Source organism: Mastomys coucha, unplaced genomic scaffold (genome assembly GCF_008632895.1).
Source record: "Mastomys coucha isolate ucsf_1 unplaced genomic scaffold, UCSF_Mcou_1 pScaffold23, whole genome shotgun sequence".
NCBI classification, from domain to species: domain Eukaryota; kingdom Metazoa; phylum Chordata; class Mammalia; order Rodentia; family Muridae; genus Mastomys; species Mastomys coucha.
The window spans coordinates 104623819-104633190 of NW_022196906.1; the positions used below are offsets into that span (position 1 = coordinate 104623819).

General features: G+C 51.8%; 1 protein-coding gene across 2 annotated transcripts in view; it reads left to right on the plus strand.

Moving 5' to 3' along the window:
- Ccdc12 (coiled-coil domain containing 12) overlaps positions 1–9372 on the plus strand; it is a 57120-nt gene that overhangs the window by 32428 nt on the left and 15320 nt on the right. For both annotated transcript variants that reach the window (XM_031343933.1, XM_031343932.1), the window contains exon 2: positions 3421–3488. In XM_031343933.1, coding sequence (XP_031199793.1) covers positions 3421–3488 — 68 coding nt within the window. The remainder of the gene's footprint in view (positions 1–3420; positions 3489–9372) is intronic.

Here is a 9372-nt window from a genome sequence, read left to right on the forward strand (position 1 = left end):
GGGAATTGAACTCAGGACCTCTGGAAGAGCAGTTGGTGCTCTTAACTGCTGAGCCACCTCTCCAGCCCCTAGTGTGTCTTTATACACTAATTTGACACATGTTAAGCAATGATAGTAGGAAAGTATTTAAAATGTGGGTTTTTTGTTTTTTGTTTTTTTTTTTGTTTTTTTTTGGTAATTAGGTTTTTCTAAGAGCAGAAACATTTAATAAAAGTGCTCCAGTTCATAGCCTAGGGTAGTCTTGAATCCAAGGCTGGGTGCTTCAGACATCATTGGCTTGACTTAGGGGTCTCATCATAGTATGTCTGGATATGAGATCCCTGGGCCGCCTCTCTTGTTGGGCATCTACTGGTGCCTTGGGCTATCTGTATCTGAACTATGGGGAGACAGGAAAGGGAGCTGAAGTTAGAGTCAGTCTTAGAAACAGTACTACTCTTCAATAGGCTGCTTCTACACTTGGCAAGAGCTTCCGGGCAGGCCTGGAGGACCGTGATCCAGATCTGCTACCGCCATTTACAGGTTCTGTGACTTTGGGCATCTCTTCTCACTTTTCCTCTCTCTGATAGCCTTTTCTGAATTATCTGCCCCACCCCCATGTTAGACTGAGAACCTCAGGTAGGCACTCCTGTGATTCCTCTAGTTCTGAGGTCGTAAGTTCATGAGTTCAGTCTCTCAGGCTGGGGTGACCTATGCTGGAGTGGGGGTGGGGTGCAGAATTTTCAGCATCCCTAGAAGGGGAGTGGACTGGGGTGGGGCAGTGGTGCCTGTGACCTAAGTTGGCTGTTGGCCCAAAGCAATTATTGTCTCAGGAATGCTTGCTGTCCTCACCTGTGTGCCCTATGCACTGCTCACCCTCTCCTGCCACCCGCTGTCATCTGTCCTCTGCCTGTGGTCTCTGCTCTGCGCAGCATCCCACATGAGGGTAGCTGGCTGGCTGTAGACCACGCTGCACCTGCCAGCCACATGGCTAGGAGGTTTGGGAATGTCCCTTGGATACCTCGTGTTTTCTTCCTTGTTAATGAGTAACTCGGCCCTTGCCAGGGCACTTGAGTGTTTCTGGGGCTTTTGGAGATGGCAGTGGCAGCCTGGCTCTGGCTGAGCTTAACCCTGCCCTTGGTTAGGAAGGGGCATGTGTGGGCCAAGTACTCCTCCTGGTGGATCCTTCTTACACAGACAGACTCTGCCTGCTTCTGTCAGCTGCACAGAGCCCTTCAGAAAGAAGCTTCCCAGAGGGGTGGGGTTGAGCACCCAGGGAGCAATTCACCAGCCCCTTCCCTTGAGGCAAGCACTTCTGGGATTTGCTGTTGGTAGGGGATATTAGAATATCTGCATGCTTTTAATCCAAATACTCTGGTCACTGAGGCAGGTGCATTTCAATGAGTTTTGAGTCTATATAGTAGGCTCTAGGCCAGCCAAGCCTACATAATGAGACCATGTCTCAAAAACAAAAAAGAAAGAAGCCTGGTAGCTTTGTGGGCCAGCCTTTCGTCGGGGCAGGAGCCTGTGTCAGCTCGGCCTCTTGAGGCCCCTTTCTAGCCTAGGAGCCACTCAGAGAATGCCAGCTTGTTTTCTCAAGCCTGAGCCTCTCTATTCTTATCTTTGCTCAGGCTGTCCCCTGGGAAGCCTTTCCCAATCCTGTCGATGTGTCCTAGGGAACCCAGAGTTCCCCTTCCTCATCCCAGGAAACCCATGTTATCTCCTTTCACCCCTGCTGCTTCATGAGACCGAGCTGCATTGGGCTGGGGTTGGGGTCTATTATGGAAGGCTTTCAGTGAGCAAAGCCCCATAGGTCATATGGCCAAGGAATGGCAGTGTCTGTCATTGCTCTGGGTCTGCAGAGTGAGCACTGGTAGATGTCACCCCAGAGGGAGGCAGGACCATCTAGGAAAGGAAGTACAGGGAGCTACTTCAGTTCCAGTGTCAGCCCCAGCACAGTGTCAGCCATCACAACAGGTTGCAAGTGGAAGCATCCAGGTTTCTTCTGAGAACTCCTCTCCAGCAAGAGTCCATTGCCAGTAACAAAGTGAGTTTGAGATCTTCTAGAGGGCTAGCCCTGGCATGTAAGCTTCAATCCTAGCTTGGTTTAAGCCTTGGGCCTGTGGCATGGCTCCATACATTTGGTCCTGCCCGTGAGTGTACATACCTGCAGTCAGTTTGTCCAGCCATAGTGATGCTGGGAAGCAGAGGACTCAGGAGCACTTTTTTTGTGCAGTAGGTAGAAATGGCCCTAGTGGTGTCCTTAAGTTACAGTCCTCAGCCGGGCGGTGCTGGCACATGCCTTTAATCCCAGCACTTGGAAGGCAGAGGCAGGAGGATTTCTGAGTTCGAGGCCAGCCCTGGTCTACAGAGTGAGTTCCAGGACAGCCAGGACTATACAGAGAAACCCTGTCTCGAAAAACCAAAAAAAAAAAAAAAAAAAAAAGTTACAGTCCTCAGGGCATTTGGACCACAAGCATACCGTATCTGGACTGAAATAAACGTGTCTTAAGTAAACTGGGATGGTTCAAGGTGCTTGTCACCAAGCCTGTCAAGCTGAGTTCAGTCCCTGGAGCCCACGTGATAGAGGAAGAAGAGCTCCTGAAACTTGTCCTAATGTGGAAGTTGTCCTCTGACCTCCATACACACTATGGCATACTTGCACATGCGTATACACGCACGCACATGCTCGCGCGCGCGCGCACACACACACACACACACACACACACACACACACACACACACACACACACACGCGCGCGCGCGTAAGAAAATGCTTAAGAACCAGATTCAGAGGAAACTTCCCCATACACTGTTCCATGGGCTCGTTTGCCTCCGTCTCCCTTCCTTAGTACTCCACAGACCTGGGCAGTGAGTCGAGTTCTAGGCCTGTTCCTGATTAGGTTACTTCTGAAGTGATCCACATGGGTCTTCCTAGAGAAGTCTCTAGGCTGGAAAGAATGCCAAGAGGCCTAGTTGTTGGTGACCATCTTTTCCTCCTTCCCTAGAGCCCAACACATGGTTCCACCCAGATCCATGAAGGTGGCTGGTGGCCATGCAGCCCTGACCAGCTCCATTCTTGCTGACTACGACCTTCTAGCTCTTTGTGCTTTGTGCCTGGGACTGGTCTGGGATCATGGAGGGGTTTGTTGTTATTGTTGCTGTTGTTCAATTTAATTTTGAGACACGGTCTCACTGTGTAGACTGTCCTGGAACTCACTATGTAGACCCAAATGGCCTAGAACTCACAGCGATGTGCCTGCCTCTTCCTCCCGAGGGCTGGGAGGGCTGTAGAGTTTTAAGGAAGAGAGCAGGGGAAAACCAGGCTCCTGCATGGCACCCATCAGATACCTGGCCCTGACTGTCCTGTCTTCGTTGGCTTTCCAGGTGACCCCAACTACAGGAGAGCTTACCTGAGCAGTGGTTCTCTTTCTTTCTTTACAGGACAGGGAAGATGGGGAGCCACAGACCAAGCAGCTCAGAGAAGAGGAAGAGGAAGTTGGGAAGCACAGGTAGAGCCTGGGTAGGGGGGTGTGCCCTGCTCTCCCCACTGACACCTTCCCAGTGCTCTTCAGGGCTGGACATTGCTCACATGGCTGCCATGTACAGACCTGAAGAGATCAACCCTCTCACTAGTTAGGGCTGTCCCTGTAGTCCTTCCTGCTTACTGTCTAGCTGAGGGCTTCTCAACCTTCCCGGTGCTGCAACCCTCTAATCCAGCTCCTCACATTGTGGTGACCTCCAACCATAATATTATTTTCATTGCTCTTTCATAACTGTAATTCTGCTGCTGTTGCAAATCGTAGTTTTCCCAGTCTTGGGCGACCTCTGTGACCACCCCAGGTCGGGAACCTGTGGTCCAGCTGTTAGCTTGGGTTCCATTCTGGCTGTGTATTACATCTTTCAGTCTTGCCATGCACCTTTTGTGTGTTCTACATCCCTGCAAAAGCAGGTCCCACCTGCCCTGTGTGCAAAGCTCTGATCATCTGCTCACACCTGCCTTCTCAGCCTGCACTTGTTCATTCATTCATTCTTCACCTCTTGGACAGCTTCTCTCATGCACAGGCACTGCTGCTTGGAGTCTGCACTTCCTATAGAAGGTAGGATGGCCCTGTGGGCAGGCAGAGCTTCCCAGAGGAGCTGGGCTATCATACCAGAGCAGGCCTTCCTATTGCCATAGGCCTCAATCAGCTTCATGGCTGGAAGAGCAAGCCCTCATCTAGCTTTTCCATCTCCAGCATCATTTAGGATGCTTTTATATCACCCTGTTGGCAGTCCCTCAAGGTCCTTGCCATATCTCTTGGGTTCAGAGTATGTCAACAGCTCTCTATTCTGAGAGACTCTGCACTGAACTCTGTGGTTTGGGGAGGCCCTAGCACGTTGGGGTTTCTTGCCACGTGCCCCAGACCTGTAGGTACCTGTAGGCCTCCTTCTTTTTTTTTTTTTTTTTTTTTAAATACACATGAGTACACTGTAGCTGTCTTCAGACTTACCAGAAGAGGGTGTCAGATCTCATTACAGGTGGTTGTGAGCCACCATGTGGTTGCTAGGATTTGAACTCAGGACCTCTGAAAGAGCAGTCAGTGCTCTTAACCGCTGAGCCATCTCACCAGCCCCAGCCTCCCTCATTCTTGGTCACTACTTAGAAGCCGGAGCATTTTCCTTCCGGCTTGTTCATGGGTGCCCAGTTCATCGGTTCTAGCTGGTGCCTTGAGTCTCATTTCTGGGCTGCCTCTGATACACTAGATGGTCTCTTCTCGTCTTCTTCCTTACTGAGAAAGAAGGGTCATTAGTTAGCAGTAGGTAGATCAGTGAGAGCCTCAGCTGTTGGACCGCCATGCGGCTGAATCTCAGAGATGGTGTTGCAGCAAAGAGAAAGTTCAGGATCGAGACTCAATGCATGTTTCCCAGTGCATCTGCTGTATGCTGTGCAGGACACTGCTGCAAACACCAGGGAGACAGCGGTAGTTGATGGCAATCCCTAAAGGGACACAGGCTGTTTACAAGAGGAGTCATGATGAGCTGCTGGGAAGAAGCAGTATGAAGGCATAGGGAGAGGTGGCTGCAGGTAACATTGGCAAAGAGGCAAAGAGACTGGCTCCACAGGGGCTTTCAGTCTGTAACATGTATTTTGTTTTTAAACAAAGAGCAAAGGGAAGGGGCAAATGCATCTTGTCCTAACTGAGAAAGAAGAAGGAGTAGACTTAGTTCCAGGTTCCTGTCAGTAAAAGGTCCTCCCTGTGAGGCCACATCAAGGCTCTTGCTCACTCGAGCACTGGCCCCATGTCTTTCCATCAGAGCAGCTGAGGACCAAGCACGGTAGACTTTGGGTCAGGTCTGCTTCACTCATTGTGTTCTGCTCCTCTCTCGTCTTTTCTCTCAAGCAGTGAGGATCGCTCATGCAGCTTGTCGGCTTGAGAAAGGGCCCAGCTAGCAAGGAATTGTACCTGCCTCCATAGCTCCCAGAGAAAAGCAGGCTCTTCTGACATGAATGCCTTCAGAGCACAGAGCCAGGAAGGCAAAGCTGAGTCCTGACAATGGTTAAGACGAGGCCCTTGGGCTAGACCCTACACAGTGGCATTGAGGGATCGAGCTCTCCAGGAAGAGCAGGATGGATGAAGCAGGGGCAGGTACTCCATGCAGAAAGGGCCCCTGCAGGATCACCTGTGCAGTCCACCATATCTACACACAGGCTGAGGCCAGGTCCCCTAGGGGAGAAAGGCTGACCCACAGCTCCACTGCAGGGCTGGCCTCTGAGGCTGCTCACTAGTGAGCACGTTGACTTCTTGGGCTTCTTGGAGGTGAAAACAGTTTGCTTCAGTCCAGTGAGCCAGAGGGGAAGCCTGGGAGACAGCAGCTCTTGAGTGTCCTGCAGAGAACAGTACCTGCTTAGGCCATTTTCATCTGAGGGCAACAGGATGAGGCCTCATGGAGAACATCATGCCTTGAGTTAGGTGTGGAATTCAGAGGGCAGGATATGGGTAGTGGGGCCTAGAGGCCTGCCACCTGCAGTGGGCTGGGAAGACAGATAGCACCTCAACTCCTGGGACCTCTACTCATGAGCCCCCAACCCCAGTTTTACACAGTGTCAGTGGGGGTCCATCCTGGGAATGATCCTGAGGGACTTAGAGAATCAGAGTCTGAGTTCCAGGGATGGGACAAGGCTAAGCTGTGCCTGGCGGCTCCTGGCCAGACTCTCACGGGGAGGAAAAGGCGCCCTCTTCCTCTCCTTCCTTCCTTCCTTCTTCCTTCCTTCTTTCCTCCCTTCCTTCCTTCCTTCTTTCCTTCCTTCCTTCCTTTTTTCCTTCCTTCCTTCCTTCCTTCCTTCCTTCCTTCCTTCCTTCCTTCCTTCCTTCCTTCCTTCCTTCCTTCCCTACTTCTCCTTTGCCCTGACCTGGAGACTCCACACTGCCGCCTGACTCTGAACTCCATCCACCGAAGGACCCCAGGGACCTGCTGGCTGAGCACCTGTGTGCTGGCAGAGAATAAGATCCACCTGCCCCAGTGCCCCTGCAGGCCACTTAGCACCTCTCGCAGGGGCCTGGTTACCTTGACACTGCACAGACACTTGGCTGATGGCTATTTCAATTGATTTGTATAGTTAGATCATCGTGCACTTAAAAAAAAAAAAAAAAAAAGCAATAGGCCCTGAAAGAGTAGAACCCAAGCAGATAGAATTGATTTGAGGTTTGAAAGTCACATCCAGATTAAGGGTTAGGGCCTGCAAATTATTAGCTCTCTGCCCGTAGGGTAAGTCGTGTTGTCTCTTTGAGCTTTGGTATCTTCAGCTAACCAATCAGAAATGAAAGAACTTAGGATATCTCCCAGCCGTGCTGGGCTCTGAGCAGCAGGAAGACACTCAGAGGCCCTCCCTCCTGAGATGGTTACCTACAGACAGAGCTTGAACCTGCCTAACTAGCTCTTAGAGAACACACGTGCTACCTTTACAGCTAGGACAGTGGCTCGGGAGCAGCAGGTGGGTGCATGGGAGTAGAAGTAAGCACATGCGACCACGAGAGGGAGGAGCAGGAGCTGGGACCGAGCGGTGCTCACTTGGCAGATTAGAGAGTGCTGGAAGGAAGCCGAGTGGCCTCATTTCACAGACTGAGCTGTCCAACCAGAAACATTGCAAGGCCAGGGTGTGCAGCTGAGGAACCTTGGGGCCAGCCCTAGGGTCCTGCCCCTGCTTCCCCAGCCAAGCTGGTTCTCGTGGCTTGCCCAGGGTGGCCATCCTGTCGTCCATAAGACTTTTTTCAGAATGACTTCGTTGTTCAAATCCTTTCTTTCCTTGTAAACTTTACAGTCATGTTGGATGCAGTGGTTCAGCTGGCATCCCAGGACTAGCAAGGCTGAGGCAGGAGGACTGTTGAATTTGAGACCACCTATAGTTTAAGATTCTCCAAACTCTCCTCTGCCCTTCCTCCCTCTAACCAACCCGCTTGTTGCTGTCTCCTGAAGAGAAAGAAAACCTGCTGGCCTTTTGATTAGAATTTCATTGAGTCTATGGATAAGAAATACTTTTTATTTCTTTCCTGGGATAAATCTTGTCCCGTTCTCCACAGACAAACTTGTGGTAGGAAGTGGGGTCCAGTGGTGTCTGACTTGGGTTGGTTGGGAGGAGAGATGCCTCTGGTCCCAGAGGTCAGGTGTCTTCGCTTCCCAAAGGCAAGTCCTCTGTGCTAAGTGCCTGGAGGCTCTGCCCTGCAGAGGGACCATCGGGTGGAGGCTCTGCCCTGCAGAGGGGCCGGCGGGTTGAGCCGAGAAGCAGGGTGAAGGGAGGTACCATACCAGATCTAACACGGAAGTATATCCTGCTGAGTGCCTGACCAAGCAAGTCGAAGACAGCTTCCCTGCAGCTTGGATCCTGGTCTTTGTTGGATGTGATGCTAGGACTCAAACCCATGGCTTTGCACACACCACGTTGAACTATGTTCCCTGTGTCCAGGATCCTAGATCCAACAGACCTCAGTGGGTTTTCCCTGGAGTGAGTGTCACATATTGTGAAAGACTCTAGGCCACTGGCCTGCCTTCTCAGGGGCTGGAAAGGTTGTTCTCCAGCTCCATGTATGTGTGTGACCCTTCTATAGACAGGGTGGGGTCCTGCCCTGCTGAGAGCCAACCCCAGGCCAGGTGCCAAAACCCTTTAGTCTGGCAAACACCAGGCTTCTCTCTTCTGCAGATTGGGTCCCAGGATCCTTGTACCAAGGCATGTTACAGGTTAAACATGTGTTGCCCCATTTTCTTGGTGACCATAAAGCCATGCCCACCTTCCAGCTTCAGGTATCCCTGTCGCCAGCCAGTGGGATGGCTCTGCCTCCCTTCTCTCACCAAAGCTACAGCATGGGAACATAGCATGCATCACCCCTTTCCAGACTCATCATTCTTAGGAGCAGGCTGGAGATTAGGAAGAACAAATTAAAAAAGGGCTGGCTTAAGACCAGCGTGAGTCTGACTGCCCTTGTGACCTGCAGTGGGCATGTCCCTACTGTGTAGGAGCTGTGAGTCTGACTGCCCTTGTGATCTGCAGTGGGCATGTCCCTACTGTGTAGGAAGAGAGTGGGAGCATTGCTGGGGCCTTCCCTTTCTGTGTGGGAAAAAGTCATATCTTATGTGTCATGCTCTTCCGTGCTTTCAAAGTCCTCTGCTGAAGTCTTTTGGCCGCTCTGGGTTGGGTGTGAAGTATAGGTGGGGTAACCACAGGCAGGCAGGTGAAGTCACTCGGCTAAAATCTCCCAGCTGAAAGGGAGTAGAGCTGACTGGGCCCCTCCCTGCATCCCATCTGATGTGTAGCGTGGGACGGTGAGCTCATGCAGCCTTCTGTGTCACCAACGAGAAACTGAAGCTGTCCCTGCCCTCTGCCTGCTCTCCAGGCCTGACAGAGCCCTGCCCTGCCCTCTCCATCTTCAGTGCTACTCCACAGGGGACAGAATCCTGGCTTCTGTCCCACATCCTCTTGGCTCAGGTCAAGGGTGGGCCAAAGGATGCAACAGCCCTGTGAAGAATCAGTCAGGCATTGCAGGCCAGGGCAGCCTGGTGGGGTGAGCACTTCCACCTACAGTCATGTTCTGTGGAGTTATGGTTGAGCCCAGGGTGAGCAACATTGGATTTTGCAGGCCTCTCCCTGTATCCCTGTTACCTGAACTTTTTCTGGGAAGACCTGAACAAACCAGATAGGGCACCAAGGACAGCAGAGAACAGGTCCTTCCCAGTCCAGCCTGGGAACCAGCCAGTGTGTTGGGCTGACTTATATAAGAATGTAGGAGAGAGTACTTAGAGGAGCCTGGGTGACCCCAAAACAGTCACATCACTGACTAGGCCCACCCCAGCATGGGCGGGGGGCTCAGGAGGTAGTGTCAGGAATCTCAGGTAAGAGAATGATGATCCTCTCCGGCACTT